The 15954-nt window shown below is 40.7% G+C and overlaps 4 protein-coding genes across 4 annotated transcripts; 1 reads left to right on the top strand and 3 right to left on the bottom strand.

Annotated features, from left to right (window-relative positions):
• Positions 1 to 3233: 3233 nt before the first annotated feature.
• On the top strand, positions 3234 to 4011 carry LOC128470903 (Ig-like V-type domain-containing protein FAM187A). The gene is made up of 2 exons (XM_053452759.1): positions 3234 to 3240; positions 3308 to 4011. Exons 1-2 carry the CDS (start codon positions 3234 to 3236, stop codon positions 4009 to 4011), a joined length of 711 nt encoding a protein of 236 aa, XP_053308734.1.
• A 4466-nt stretch (positions 4012 to 8477) lies between these two features.
• LOC128470902 (Ig-like V-type domain-containing protein FAM187A) lies at positions 8478 to 9749 on the bottom strand. Its single transcript, XM_053452758.1, has one exon. It carries the CDS (start codon positions 9747 to 9749, stop codon positions 8478 to 8480), a length of 1272 nt encoding a protein of 423 aa, XP_053308733.1.
• Positions 9750 to 12816: 3067 nt separating this feature from the next.
• LOC128470901 (Ig-like V-type domain-containing protein FAM187A) lies at positions 12817 to 13899 on the bottom strand. Its single transcript, XM_053452757.1, has one exon. It carries the CDS (start codon positions 13897 to 13899, stop codon positions 12817 to 12819), a length of 1083 nt encoding a protein of 360 aa, XP_053308732.1.
• Positions 13900 to 14611: 712 nt separating this feature from the next.
• Positions 14612 to 15742, bottom strand: LOC128470900 (Ig-like V-type domain-containing protein FAM187A). The gene has a single exon (XM_053452756.1). It carries the CDS (start codon positions 15740 to 15742, stop codon positions 14612 to 14614), a length of 1131 nt encoding a protein of 376 aa, XP_053308731.1.
• Positions 15743 to 15954: the final 212 nt, after the last annotated feature.

Raw genomic sequence — 15954 nt, 5'->3', positions numbered from 1 at the left:
GCCTGTACCTTGCAGGTTACCTTATTGGGCAACAAGGGTCCACGCGGGTCTTTATTGACCATGGGAACCACCTGAACATTCATTCCGTCCAACGCGGTGACAAGGGCATCTACTACTGCTGGCTGGACGGTAAACTGTGGCTGGATTCCGGCTTAATGTGGTGAGAGACCTGCTGCGGCAACGCAAATTCACCGACCCGGACTCAGTTTACGCCATGAAGACGATTGGCCTTACTGCCCTTGGCTGTTTTGGGGTCTTTGTGATTGTTCACTGCCTGAAGTGCATTTCGTACAACTTCAGATGCATCCCTTTCATGAACGATTAATTGACTGGGGATGGAGAAGAAGACACCGTCTTTCAGACCATCTTGCACTTCTACAAAATTGGGCCCTAGCTACATTTCTACTAATCATAATGTACATAGTTTAGATGGTAGATAAGTTTAGTAGATAAGTTAGCCTACAATAACATGTTTCGTTCTGTAATATTCAGCATCTGGTGCATTATATTCACATCATTGGGTGAGGCCAGGACAATTGGAAATAGAGCTTAAGAGGTGATGTATTGAAAAATATGGGGAGGAGGAATACATGCTCACACTTAAAATGGGTGTTTAAGTAAACAATATTTTACAAGGTAACAAAAATGCCCTTCTCTGCCGTAAAGTCCTTCATCTTCTACTGATATCATCATCAGGGGAACAATCCAGCTCCTACATGATGTAAAATTTTTTTTAAAAGAACATGAAAAGAGTTAAAATACCAGCATTTCAAATACACATGGGGTGTTTAGATTTCAAAAATATATAGTTTATGGGTATGTTGATTTGGCCGGCTTCCATGATTGGATATGTGGCAAACCGACCAGATATCCACAGTTCCCAAATGGGGCCTTTTAGCCCCCAAACAACCAGGCAAACCAAAGCATTTGGGGGTTGTTTGTCAGTTACATATAAAAAGAGCTGAAGATTTTTACCAGAAGTACACATTGTGTTGAAAAAAATTGTCTTCATGACATTAAAATTTCTTGTTTGTTCATTTGCGTTGCCATTGCGTTAGTTTTGTTTTTTTTTGCGATTTAGGTGCCTGGGTCATTGGTTAGATGGAATCATTGTTCAGATGATGTCAATGGTTAATATAAAAGCTGTTATGGGTCCACTACATGTACCCCGGGGTCTCTGTGGAGCTCCACATGGAGGCAAAGTAAATATCTCTGGCCTTCCCTTTTTAAGGTTATCGTCCAGCACTATCTGCGGCACTCTAGACGGGCAGTTCTACGGATACAACAGTGACATCCAGTCATCCAGGGACGCTCATATCACCTTTGCAGACAAGCATGCAAATCCACAGCCAGAGCTGAAGATGAAGGACTTCACGGCTTTCACTGCTTTGTGAGAATGGTCCAAGTGTGAACATTGTGACGTGAGAGGAGATTGGGAATGTGCTACGTTGAAAGCTCATTCATTTTCCCAAGGTACCAGGTGACTAAGGCTGATGTGGCCCTCTGTGGCTCCGGAGCTGTCCCAGCAAGATTCGAGCCCTACCTGGCAGACAGAAAAACAGAAATATTGATTAGGAGCTGTGAGACGCCTTGCTACAAAGCAAAAAAAGGTTTCTTCGGGAAGATGCTAAGCCTGATGCACAGCATTTATAAATTAAAGAAGCACATTCCTTTTATTCCCTAAGGCACCCACTCAGGTACATACACACGCTCTGGGTGAAAACCTAGGCCTTGCTTGTCCAGATGCCAAACCACATCATTCGGTAGCCTGGGACAAGGATAAAGAGCGCCTGTACCTTGCAGATTACCTTATTGGGCAAAAAGGGTCCATGCGGGTCTTTATTGACCATGGGAACCACCTGAACATTCATTCCGTCCAACGTGGTGACAAGGGCATCTACTACTGCTGGCTGGACGGTAAACTGAAGGCTGGATTCCGGCTTAATGTGGTGAGAGACCCGCTGACGCAACGCAAATTCACCGACCCGGACTCAGTTTACGCCATGAAGACAGTTGGACTTACTGCCCTCGGCTGTTTTGGGGTCTTTGTGATTATTCACTGCCTGAAGTGCATTTCATACAACTTCAGATGCATCCCTTTCATGAACGATGAATTGACTGGGGATAGAGAAGAAGACGCCGCCTTTCAGACCATCTTGCACTTCTACAAAATTGGGCCCTAGCATTATATTCACATCATTGGGTGAGGCCAGGAGAATTGGAAATAGAGCTTAAGGGGTGATGTATTTAAAAATATGGGGAGGAGGAATAAATGCTCATACTTAAAATAGGAGTTTAAGGAAACAATATTTTACAAGCTAACAAAAATGCCCTTCTCTGCCATAAAGTTCTCCATCTTCTACTGATATCATCATCAGGGGAACGATCCAGGTCCAACAAGATGTAAAAAAAGTTAAAAGGACATGAAAAGAGTTAAAATACCAGCATTTCAAATACACATGGGGTGTTTAGATTTAAAAAATATATAGTTGATGGGTATATTGATTTGGCCGGCTTCCATGATTAGATATGTGGCAGACTGATCAGATGTCCACATTTCCCAAATGGGGTCTTTTAGCCCCCAAACAACCAGGCAAACCAAAGCATTTGGGGGTTGTTTGTCAGTGACATATAAAAAGAGCTGAAGATTTATACCAAAAGTACACATTGTGTGGAAAAATAATGTTTTTGAAATAGCAAGCCTACTTGTCCCGAAAAAAAAAATACTTGAAGTAAAAAACAGTCTTGTCATTAAAGGGTTAAAATGTTAGCTTGTAAAGTATCGTGCCTTTATACTTCTATTTTATGTATAAACATTTAATGCTCCTTTCCAGCATTATGTGAAAATAATGCAACAGACGCTGAATATCACAGACAAACATATTTTATTTTAATCAAACATAACTATCCAACATGAAATATACTAACTTCTATCAAATATGAAATCTACTAACATCTACCAAACATGAAATCTACTAACTTCTATCAAACATGAAATCTACTAAATACTATGAAACATAACATCTACTAACATCTATCAAACATGAAATTTACTAAATACTATCAAACATGAAATCTACTAACTTCTATCAAACATATAATCTACAACTTCTACCCAACATGAAATCTACTAAATACTATCAAACATAACATCTACTAACTATTTACTAAACTATGTACACTATGGTTAATTTTTTGTCTTCTTTATTCTCCATATGCAATTCATGAAAAGAATGCTCAGTAAGTCCAATTGTCTTCATGACAAACGCTTCCATCGATGTGGGAAATGTACATCTTGCCAAATAAGCGCAGAACTTTGAAATAACAGGAAAGGAGGACATCTACAGCGTTGTTCCCTGCCCTGCTTTTCTACTTTTGGATTCCGTTGCGTACCTGGCTGACATGACCTTTGAAGTACCCTGCAATTGCAAACCAGATAATGTACACTCCGTGGTGTGGTACTACCAAAGAAACTTAGGTGGAAAGGACACGTACATTCTTACAAGCATTACTGCTTCCGTCGTGGACAGCAAAGGAGGACAGATTCAGTCTGTTGCCCATCTCTTGTATGATATAAAACCTGAAGAATCTGGACGTTATATCGGCAGCACTCTAGACGGGCAGTTCTTCTACGGATACAACGTGGACATCCAGTCATCCAGCGACGCTCATATCACCTTTGCAGACAAGCATGCAAATCCACAGCTGGAGCTGAAGATGAAGGACTTCACGACTTTCACTGCTTTGTGGGAATGGTCCAAGTGTGACCGTTGTGACGTGAGAGGAGAGCAGAGGAGATTGGGAATGTGCTACGTTGAAAGCCCATACATTTTCCCACGGTACCGGGTGACTAAGGCTGATGTGACCCCGTGTGGCTCCGAAGCTGTCCCAGCAAGATCCGAGCTCTACCTGGCAGACAGGAAAACAGAAATATTAATTAGAAGCTGTGAGATAATAGGACTTACTGCACTGGGCTTTTTTCTACATAAAATTTTATACATAACATTTTAACCCTTTAATGACAACTGTTTTTTACTTAGAATATTTTTATTTTATTTTTTTCGGGACAAGTAGGCTTTGCTTTTTTTATTACAACTTATAGGGCAATAAATCCAATTAGCATATTGCTATTTGAAAAACATTTTTTTCCACACAATGTGTACTTCTGGCATAAATCTTCAGCTCGTTTTATATGTCACTGACAAACAACCCCCAAATGCTTTGGTTTGTCTGGTTATTTGGGGGCTAAAAGGCCCCATTTGGGAAATTTTGACATCTGGTCAGTCTGCCACATATCCAATCTTTGGAGCTGGCCAAATCAATATACCCATCAACTATATATTTTTGAGATCTAAACACCCCATGGGTTTTTGAAATGCTGGTTTTTTAACTCATTTTGTGTTCTTTTAAAATTTTCTTTACATCTTGTTGGAGTTGGATCGTTCCTCTGATGATGACACCAGTAGAGATTATTCTATATGTTACTACATTTGTATTTTTTTAAAACTATTTTTTTTTCAAAATTCCAATTTACTAAATCGCATAGTGATTAATAAGCAAGGCTTAATTGACTTTCATGGTTGAATGCAGTACTCTTTTTTCAACTGGCGTTGCCATCTTGTGAGTGGCAGTAATGTCACTCACTGATGGAGCTTGTGGTTGTGGGGGTTGTGTTGCTGAATGCCTTGTTATCGAGGCATTTCCGCAACACCGAATTATGCTTAGATTCAAAAATCTGAAACCTAAATACCCCAAAAGTATTCCATAGCCATTGCGTTTCTGTGCCCAATACTTTAAACTGTATTGCATATTTCTATAACCTACTACTCAAAGAGTTATTGCCGTGCTAATATTCCTCTGTGCCGACTTTATTAGCTACTGATTTAAATGAAACCCTTTTCAAATTTGCATGTAAATATCTGTCTTAAAAGAAATATCTGATCACCAACAAAGAGACGTAACCGTTGGCTTTGCAACTGTTCACGCGGGCAAAAAAAAAAAACAACGCCTTTGGATACATTTTAATTTTTATGCAAATTAGTCCTATTGCAATTCTCGATGTTTGTCATCATTAGCTGTTGCTCAGTTTGAAGAAATGCTGATTTAGGACATCATTTAATATGAAAATTGTGCACTGAAGCAAATTGGAAACAAAAAAAGGAAACGGGGGAAAAAAAATAAAAGAAAAGCCATCAGTCCCTGTAGCATTTCATGAGACATTTGGTAGAAGACATTAACATCTCTTAGACATTTGCTAAAACATCTGTCTCGCATGCTGTGTGATTTCCAACACTTGATTCTGTCCCATATCGATTCATAGCAAAGTTTTATACAATGGACAGCAACACAATGTCAATTATAGAACACAAAGAACAATGCTTTGTATAGTTTATAATGAGTTAATAATGATTATGGGTAACTAGTTAATATGATATAATGGTTGTTCTGCCCTCACAATGTGTTGCTTGTACAAGGTTTGGCAGACAGCTAACATCTTCTCAGTAGAAACCCAGGAAGCACAGGTACTTTTTGGACTCTTACCGAGACTCTTTAATATTTGATTTCTCTTTTCATCTTTGTAAAACTGCAAAATATACAGAATTAGGAACATATATTAGAACACTGTTTGTACATATTCTCAAACTACAATGCATACAATTGACAGGCATACATGACTATTCAAATATCAACTCACAGAAAACAAAGGCCTAGCTAGCCAAGCTCATATCACCTTACTGACATGAAAATAATATACATGAAACAGTACTTAAATCAGTGACAGTATATACTAATGCATTTTAACCAATTACTGACATACTTATATTTCCAAGGCCTGTGTGTAAGAAAATGGGAGAGCTCATAACTGTTACTTCTCCTCAGACTTGCTTACAGTGGAATAACCTGGAACAGGAAGTTGACAGAAACATGGCCAAAGTTCACCACCAGGTGGCAGTGTAAGGCACCAACTTTATATATACTAAGCACAGACATATATACAGATATCAGAATAATGGTTAAAAAAATACTTTTAAGAAGGGACAATTATTATTGGTTTTAAGGCCTAGACTGGCCATCAGACAAAGCTGGGGTAGCGTCCAGATAAGGGTTGCCGCCTTTCTTGCAAAAAAAATACTGGCCATGCTAATTTGCATAATGAATTATATATGTGTGTGACATCACAGAAACATGATGTACACCTACCTCCCCCCTCAATATTTCCTGTCACAGAAACATAATGTGCACCTACCTTCCCACCAAAAAAAAAAATATCTATGATATGTTCTGCATATCACAATTAAAGACGCAATGAAGAATGCTGCTTTGATTTTGTGTCTGGTTAAAAAAAGTATAATTTTAGGATTTCAATAATAAATAAATGAATCACATTTCTGCCTATTTTTGTATACTGGCGTTGAAGATTAATTACAGAGGTTAAAAAGAAACATCATTCATCCTTCAACATAACCTGTCACCAACAGATAAAAGAATAATGTGGATCAATTTCTTGTTTTTCCGTAGCCTCAATCACCCGCTGCACTCTAGATGAACCAGAGATAAATGTATTTGAGTCAATAAACCCTCACTATACTAAAATATATTGAGTGGATTTGGATTTACCCTTCCTGTATTGTGATTTGGCTCCTGAATAGGTTATTGTAGACGTTTCGTTTACTAGCATCCAGAACTCATCATGGGATATGTATTCGGCTATGTTGAAAAATAAATAATTCTGAGGTTCTTATGTAGAAATGAAGGTGTGCTACAGACAATCGGTTTATTTCTGTCATTACTCAATCCTCCATTTATATATTATTTAATGCTCTTGTAGATATAAAAATAAAAAACTCACAATCTAGAAGACAATTTTGTAGACCGATCCAAGCTGGTAGACGTTTGGCCACATAAAAATTTAAACCCTAAAACATTTCAAGTTTTTAGGATTTCAGTGTTCTCTGCATGGTTAATCTGAACACACATTTTAAGGAATGTTCAGCTATTAATTCAATACTTGAATAATTGAATTGTGAATTTTTACCTATGTTCCTAGAATGTTTCAAAGAAGCTTATGGAGAACCTATCTCAACCTTTTATCAGAAAGGAATGAAACCGCGTGCCAAAAGATATAGAATAAGTAGACAGTAAAACGGAAAGATAAATACTTCCCTTAATTTTGATCGGATTTTACAGCAGCAACCCTATAAACATCCTCCACTGAATGTTGAAAATATGGAACAAGCAAGACTTCTGTCTAGGGGCGCTTGTAACTCGCGATCTTAATAGCTCAAACAAAAAGCAGATACGGTAAAAATATAGTGTAATAGAGTAAAAACACTTGGGAACTTCAGGAACAAAACTTCAATGGTTACACTCACAATGTGTATGAACCTTTTGAGCCTCCAAAAGCAACTCCTTGGTTTGTAAAAAATACAATTCATAATTTTTATTCAAAATTCATCAGAAGATAATTATGTGTGCCATCGCTTAATATTTTTAATATTAAAAAAAGGCATGCTGCACTTTTTTAAATATTAAATATACATTTATATTTCACCTCCCTGCCTTTTTTATCTCTCGTATCGACTAGACCCGCATTTTTGCTGTGTGGACGGTACAATACTCAAAGAAGCGATTCGGAGAGGGCGTCCTGAAACAACTTGTTCGGCGGGAACGGAGCTGAAACTCCTTTACCATAGAATTCAATAAGTCAGAGCAAACTTATTGCTCATCTTCATGTGAGTGAAACACTATACAAAAGATACACCTGATTCATATATATTTGCTGAAAGCACTATGATTTTTTGTTTCTTTTTTATTTTCATTTATTGAAACATATTTTGACACAACGAATGGAGACTGGAAAATCAATATAAGTATTGTTTTTCGTTTATTTATATTTCACATTATATTGTTAAGTAATTTACCGTCACAATTATAATAACAGGCGCAACACTTTATTATATTTTGTCTATTATAGGTATTTTGGGGTTACCCTATTAGTGTTTGCAGCATTATTTATTTTCACGTATATATATATTTACCAAACATTTGTTATAGTAATTATTAGCGCCTGATCGCTATTATTTTTTCCACTATCAATCACTATTATATATGCAGTATTATGCGGTATTATATTATTATTATAAAATAAGTTCAGGGAAGGGCATTTTTGTTAGCTTTTAAAATATTGAACAATAAACTCCCATTTTCAGTATGAATATTTATTCCTCCTCCCCATATTTTTCAATACATCACCTCTTAAGCTCTATTTCCAATCCTCCTGGCCTCACCCAATGATGTGAATATAATGCAACAGATGCTGAATATTACAGAACGAAACATTTTATTGTAGGCTAACTTATCTACTAAACTTATCTACTGTCTAAACTATGTACATTATGATTAGTAGAAATGTAGCTAGGGCCCAATTTTGTAGAAGGGCCCTGAAAGGCGGCGTCTTCTTCTCCATCCCCAGTCAATTAATCGTTCATGAAAGGGATGCATCTGAAGTTGTACGAAATGCACTTCAGGCAGTGAATAATCAAAAAGAGCCCAAGACAGCCGAGGGCAGTAAGGCCAATCGTCTTCATGGTGTAAATTGAGTCCGGGTCGGTGAATTTGCGCTGCTTCAGCGGGTCTCTCACCACATTAAGGCGGAATCCAGCCTTCAGTTTACCGTCCAGCCAGCAGTAGTATATGCCTTTGTCACCGCGTTCGACGGAATGAATGTTCAGGTGGTTCCCATGGTCAATAAAGACCCGCATGGACCCTTTTTGCCCAATCAGGTAATCTGCAAGGTACAGGCGCTCTTTATCCTTGTCCCAGGCTACCGAATGATGTGGTTTGGCATCTGGACAAGCAAGGACTAGGTTTTCCCCCAGAGCGTGTGTATGTACCTGAGTGGGTGCCTTAGGGATAAAGGGAATGTGCTTCTTCAGTTTGTAGAGGCTGTGCATCAGGCTTTGCAGCTTCCCGAAGAAACCCTTTTTGGCTTTGTAGCAAGGAGTCTCACAGCTCCTAATCAATATTTCGGTTTTCCTGTCGGCCAGGTAGGGCTTGAATCTTGCTGGGACAGCTCCGGAGCCACAGGGGGCCACATCAGCCTTACTCACCCGGTTCCTTGGGAAAATGTACGGGCTTTGAAGGTAGCACATTCCCAATCTCCTCTGCTCTCCTCTCACGTCACAGCGGTCGCACTTGGACCATTCCCACAAAGCAGTGAAAGCCGTGAAGTCGTTCATCTTCAGCTCCGGCTGTGGATTTGCATGCTTGTCTGCAAAGGTGATATGAGCGCCCCTGGATGGCTGGATGTCCACGTTGTAGCCGTAGAAGTACTGTCCATCTAGAGTGCCGCAGATATAATGTCCAGATTCTTCCGGCTGAGCCTGGAAGACGATGAGGTTGAACATCTTTATATCGTACGAGAGATGGGCAACGGACTGAATCTGTCCTCGTTTGCTGTCCACGGCGGTAGCCGTAATTCTCGTAAGAATGCGCGTGTCCTTTGCACCTAAGTTCCTTTGGTAGTACCACACCACGGAGTGTACGTTATCCGGTTTGCGATTGCAGGGTAGTTCAAAGGTCATGTCAGCCAGGTACGCAACGGAATCAAAAAGTAGAAAAGCAGGGCAGGGAACAACGCTGTAGATGTCCTCCTTTTCTATAATTTCAAAGTTCTGCGCTGGAGACAAGATGCAGAAAATGGCCACCACCCATAAAGGTGAAGAAGTCCACAGCGAGGCATGCGCCATTATCCTAGGAAAGTACTAGGACGCAGCAGTAGCTTCCAGTAAAAGTCCACACAATGTCTGTGTCTTTTTGTTTGCTATATAAGCAACGCAATAGAATTCTCAATCCAACAAAATCTCCTAACAGCAGCGGGGAAACACAGTTGATGCGCAATCCGGTGCTACAGCAGAGTAACTGAGCGTGGACACGGATTGTTCTTGGAGTGTGATGCTGAAGGTTCTATGATGTTACAATAGACAGCTTCACACTGAAAATGTCACTGATGACTGAATGGAGACTGGAAAATCAATATAAGTATTGTTTTTCGCTTATTTATATTTCACATTATATTGTTAAGTAATTTACCGTCACAATTATAATAACAGGCGCAACACTTTATTATATTTTGTCTATTATAGGTATTTTGGGGTTACCCTATTAGTGTTTGCAGCATTATTTATTTTCACGTATATATATGTTTACCAAACATTTGTTATAGTAATTATTAGCGCCTGATCACTATTATTTTTTCCAATATCAATCACTATTATATATGCGGTATTATGCGGTATTATATTATTATTATAAAATAACTTCAGGGAAGGGCATTTTTGTTAGCTTTTAAAATATTGAACAATAAACTCCCATTTTCAGTATTAACATTTATTCCTCCTCCCCATATTTTTCAATACATCACCTCTTAAGCTCTATTTCCAATCCTCCTGGCCTCACCCAATGATGTGAATATAATGCAACAGATGCTGAATATTACAGAACGAAATATTTTATTGTAGGCTAACTTATCTACTAAACTTATCTACTGTCTAAACTATGTACATTATGATTAGTAGAAATGTAGCTAGGGCCCAATTTTGTAGAAGGGCCCTGAAAGGCGGCGTCTTCTTCTCCATCCCCAGTCAATTAATCGTTCATGAAAGGGATGCATCTGAAGTTGTACGAAATGCACTTCAGGCAGTGAATAATCAAAAAGAGCCCAAGACAGCCGAGGGCAGTGAGGCCAATCGTCTTCATGGCGTAAATTGAGTCCGGGTCGGTGAATTTGCGCTGCTTCAGCGGGTCTCTCACCACATTAAGGCGGAATCCAGCCTTCAGTTTACCATCCAGCCAGCAGTAGTAGATGCCTTTGTCACCGCGTCCAACGGAATGAATGTTCAGGTGGTTCCCATGGTCAATAAAGACCCGCATGGACCCTTTTTGCCCAATCAGGTAATCTGCAAGGTACAGGCGCTCTTTATCCTTGTCCCAGGCTACCGAATGATGTGGTTTGGCATCTGGACAAGCAAGGACTAGGTTTTCACCCAGAGCTTGTGTATGTACCTGCGTGGGTGCCTTAGGGATAAAGGGAATGTGCTTCTTTAGTTTGTAGAGGCTGTGCATCAGGCTTTGCAGCTTCCCGAAGAAACCCTTTTTTGCTTTGTAGCAAGGAGTCTCACAGCTCCTAATCAATATTTCGGTTTTCCTGTCGGCCAGGTAGGGCTTGAATCTTGCTGGGACAGCTCCGGAGCCACAGAGGCCACATCAGCCTTACTCACCCGGTACCTTGGGAAAATGTACGGGCTTTGAAGGTAGCACGTTCCCAATCTCCTCTGTTCTCCTCTCACGTCACAGCGGTCGCACTTGGACCATTCCCACAAAGCAGTGAAAGCCGTGAAGTCGTTCATCTTCAGCTCTGGCTGTGGATTTGCATGCTTGTCTGCAAAGGTGATATGAGCGTCCCTGGATGGCTGGATGTCCACGTTGTAGCCGTAGAAGACCTGTCCATCTAGAGTGCCGCAGATATAATGTCCAGATTCTTCCGGCTGAGCCTGGAAGACGATGAGGTTGAACATCTTTATATCGTACGAGAGATGGGCAATGGACTGAATCTGTCCTCGTTTGCTGTCCATGGCGGTAGCCGTAATTCTCGTAAGAATGCGCGTGTCCTTTGCACCTAAGTTCCTTTGGTAGTACCACACCACGGAGTGTACGTTATCCGGTTTGCAATTGCAGGGTAGTTCAAAGGTCATGTCAGCCAGGTACGCAACGGAATCAAAAAGTAGAAAAGCAGGGCAGGGAACAACGCTGTAGATGTCCTCCTTTTCTATAATTTCAAAGTTCTGCGCTGGAGACAAGATGCAGAAAATGGCCACCACCCATAAAGGTGAAGAAGTCCACAGCGAGGCATGCGCCATTATCCTAGGAAAGTACTGGGACGCAGCAGTAGCTTCCAGTAAAAGTCCACACAATGTCTGAAAACGTCACTGATGACTGAATGGAGACTGGAAAATCAATATAAGTATTGTTTTTCGCTTATTTATATTTCACATTATATTGTTAAGTAATTTACCGTCACAATTATAATAACAGGCGCAACACTTTATTATATTTTGTCTATTATAGGTATTTTGGGGTTACCCTATTAGTGTTTGCAGCATTATTTATTTTCACGTATATATATATTTACCAAACATTTGTTATAGTAATTATTAGCGCCTGATCACTATTATTTTTTCCACTATCAATCACTATTATATATGCGGTATTATGCGGTATTATATTATTATTATAAAATAAGTTCAGGGAAGGGCATTTTTGTTAGCTTTTAAAATATTGAACAATAAACTCCCATTTTCAGTATGAATATTTATTCCTCCTCCCCATATTTTTCAATACATCACCTCTTAAGCTGTATTTCCAATCCTCCTGGCCTCACCCAATGATGTGAATATAATGCAACAGATGCTGAATATTACAGAACGAAACATTTTATTGTAGGCTAACTTATCTACTAAACTTATCTACTGTCTAAACTATGTACATTATGATTAGTAGAAATGTAGCTAGGGCCCAATTTTGTAGAAGGGCCCTGAAAGGCGGCGTCTTCTTCTCCATCCCCAGTCAATTAATCGTTCATGAAAGGGATGCATCTGAAGTTGTACGAAATGCACTTCAGGCAGTGAATAATCAAAAAGAGCCCAAGACAGCCGAAGGCAGTGAGGCCAATCGTCTTCATGGTGTAAACTGAGTCCGGGTCGGTGAATTTGCGCTGCTTCAGCGGGTCTCGCACCACATTAAGGCGGAATCCAGCCTTCAGTTTACCGTCCAGCCAGCAGTAGTAGATGCCTTTGTCACCGCGTTCGACGGATGAATTTTCAGGTGGTTCCCATGGTCAATAAAGACCCGCATGGACCCTTTTTGCCCAATCAGGTAATCTGCAAGGTACAGGCGCTCTTTATCCTTGTCCCAGGCTACCGAATGATGTGGTTTGGCATCTGGACAAGCAAGGACTAGGTTTTCCCCCAGAGCGTGTGTATGTACCTGAGTGGGTGCCTTAGGGATAAAGGGAATGTGCTTCTTCAGTTTGTAGAGGCTGTGCATCAGGCTTTGCAGCTTCCCGAAGAAACCCTTTTTTGCTTTGTAGCAAGGAGTCTCACAGCTCCTAATCAATATTTCGGTTTTCCTGTCGGCCAGGTAGGGCTTGAATCTTGCCGGGACAGCTCCGGAGCCACAGGGGGCCACATCAGCCTTACTCACCCGGTTCCTTGGGAAAATGTACGGGCTTTGAAGGTAGCACATTCCCAATCTCCTCTGTTCTCCTCTCACGTCACAACGGTCGCACTTGGACCATTCCCACAAAGCAGTGAAAGCCGTGAAGTCGTTCATCTTCAGCTCCGGCTGTGGATTTGCATGCTTGTCTGCAAAGGTGATATGAGCGTCCCTGGATGGCTGGATGTCCACGTTGTAGCCGTAGAAGAACTGTCCATCTAGAGTGCCGCAGATATAATGTCCAGATTCTTCCGGCTGAGCCTGGAAGACGATGAGGTTGAACATCTTTATATCGTACGAGAGATGGGCAACGGACTGAATCTGTCCTCGTTTGCTGTCCACGGCGGTAGCCGTAATTCTCGTAAGAATGCGCGTGTCCTTTGCACCTAAGTTCCTTTGGTAGTACCACACCACGGAGTGTACGTTATCCGGTTTGCAATTGCAGGGTAGTTCAAAGGTCATGTCAGCCAGGTACGCAACGGAATCAAAAAGTAGAAAAGCAGGGCAGGGAACAACGCTGTAGATGTCCTCCTTTTCTATAATTTCAAAGTTCTGCGCTGGAGAAAAGATGCAGAAAATGGCCACCACCCATAAAGGTGAAGAAGTCCACAGCGAGGCATGCGCCATTATCCTAGGAAAGTACTGGGACGCAGCAGTAGCTTCCAGTAAAAGTCCACACAATGTCTGTGAAAATGTCACTGATGACTGAATGGAGACTGGAAAACCAATATAAGTATTGTTTTTCGTTTATTTATATTTCACATTATATTGTTAAGTAATTTACCGTCACAATTATAATAACAGGCGCAACACTTTATTATATTTTGTCTATTATAGGTATTTTGGGGTTACCCTATTAGTGTTTGCAGCATTATTTATTTTCACGTATATATATATTTACCAAACATTTGTTATAGTAATGATTAGCGCCTGATCGCTATTATTTTTTCCACTATCAATCACTATTATATATGCAGTATTATGCGGTATTATATTATTATTATAAAATAACTTCAGGGAAGGGCATTTTTGTTAGCTTTTAAAATATTGAACAATAAACTCCCATTTTCAGTATGAATATTTTTTCCTCCTCCCCATATTTTTCAATACATCACCTCTTAAGCTCTATTTCCAATCCTCCTGGCCTCACCCAATGATGTGAATATAATGCAACAGATGCTGAATATTACAGAATGAAATATTTTATTGTAGGCTAACTTATCTACTAAACTTATCTACTGTCTAAACTATGTACATTATGATTAGTAGAAATGTAGCTAGGGCCCAATTTTGTAGAAGGGCCCTGAAAGGCGGCGTCTTCTTCTCCATCCCCAGTCAATTAATCGTTCATGAAAGGGATGCATCTGAAGTTGTACGAAATGCACTTCAGGCAGTGAATAATCACAAAGAGCCCAAGACAGCCGAGGGCAGTGTGGCCAATCGTCTTCATGGTGTAAATTGAGTCCGGGTCGGTGAATTTGCGTTGCCGCAGCGGGTCTCTCACCACATTAAGGCGGAATCCAGCCTTCAGTTTACCGTCCAGCCAGCAGTAGTAGATGCCCTTGTCACCGCGTTCGACGGAATGAATGTTCAGGTGGTTCCCATGGTCAATAAAGACCCGCATGGACCCTTTTTGCCCAATCAGGTAATCTGCAAGGTACAGGCGCTCTTTATCCTTGTCCCAGGCTACCGAATGATGTGGTTTGGCATCTGGACAAGCAAGGACTAGGTTTTCCCCCAGAGTGTGTGTATGTACCTGAGTGGGTGCCTTAGGGATAAAGGGAATGTGCTTCTTTAGTTTGTAGAGGCTGTGCATCAGGCTTTGCAGCTTCCCGAAGAAACCCTTTTCTGCTTTGTAGCAAGGAGTCTCACAGCTCCTAATTAATATTTCAGTTTTCCTGTCGGCCAGGTAGGGCTTGAATCTTGCTGGTACAGCTCCGGAGCCACAGGGGGCCACATCAGCCTTACTCACCCGGTTCCTTGGGAAAATGTACGGGCTTTGTAGGTAGCACATTCCCAATCTCCTCTGTTGTCCTCTCACGTCACAGCGGTCGCACTTGGACCATTCCCACAAAGCAGTGAAAGCCGTGAAGTCGTTCATCTTCAGCTCCGGCTGTGGATTTGCATGCTTGTCTGCAAAGGTGATGTGAGCGTCCCTGGATGGCTGGATGTCCACGTTGTAGCCGTAGAAGAACTGTCCATCTAGAGTGCCGCAGATATAATGTCCAGATTCTTCCGGCTGAGCCTGGAAGACGATGAGGTTGAACATCTTTATATCGTACGAGAGATGGGCAACGGACTGAATCTGTCCTCGTTTGCTGTCCACGGCGGTAGCCGTAATTCTCGTAAGAATGCGCGTGTCCTTTGCACCTAAGTTCCTTTGGTAGTACCACACCACGGAGTGTACGTTATCCGGTTTGCAATTGCAGGGTAGTTCAAAGGTTAATTCTTGTCTTGCCAAAAATATCATCTCCCATTAGATTTGGCAATTTCTTACACTGGAAATTCATTCCTGTAAAGCAGTGTAAATTAAAAATACGTAATTGGGTATCACCCTGTTAAAATATTATAATATTGAGAATGGAGGTACTTACACATTCTGAGGCATTATACAAGACACAATGAAATAGCTGTTTATCTGCTTCTAAGGTTCTCACGAGAGTAAGAGGTTGAAAATATATT

The sequence above is a fragment of the Spea bombifrons genome, chromosome 13 (assembly GCF_027358695.1).
Source record: "Spea bombifrons isolate aSpeBom1 chromosome 13, aSpeBom1.2.pri, whole genome shotgun sequence".
In the NCBI taxonomy this organism is placed as follows: domain Eukaryota; kingdom Metazoa; phylum Chordata; class Amphibia; order Anura; family Pelobatidae; genus Spea; species Spea bombifrons.
Note: the sequence above shows the minus strand (reverse complement) of the source record. Positions and strands in the feature narration are given on the sequence as shown.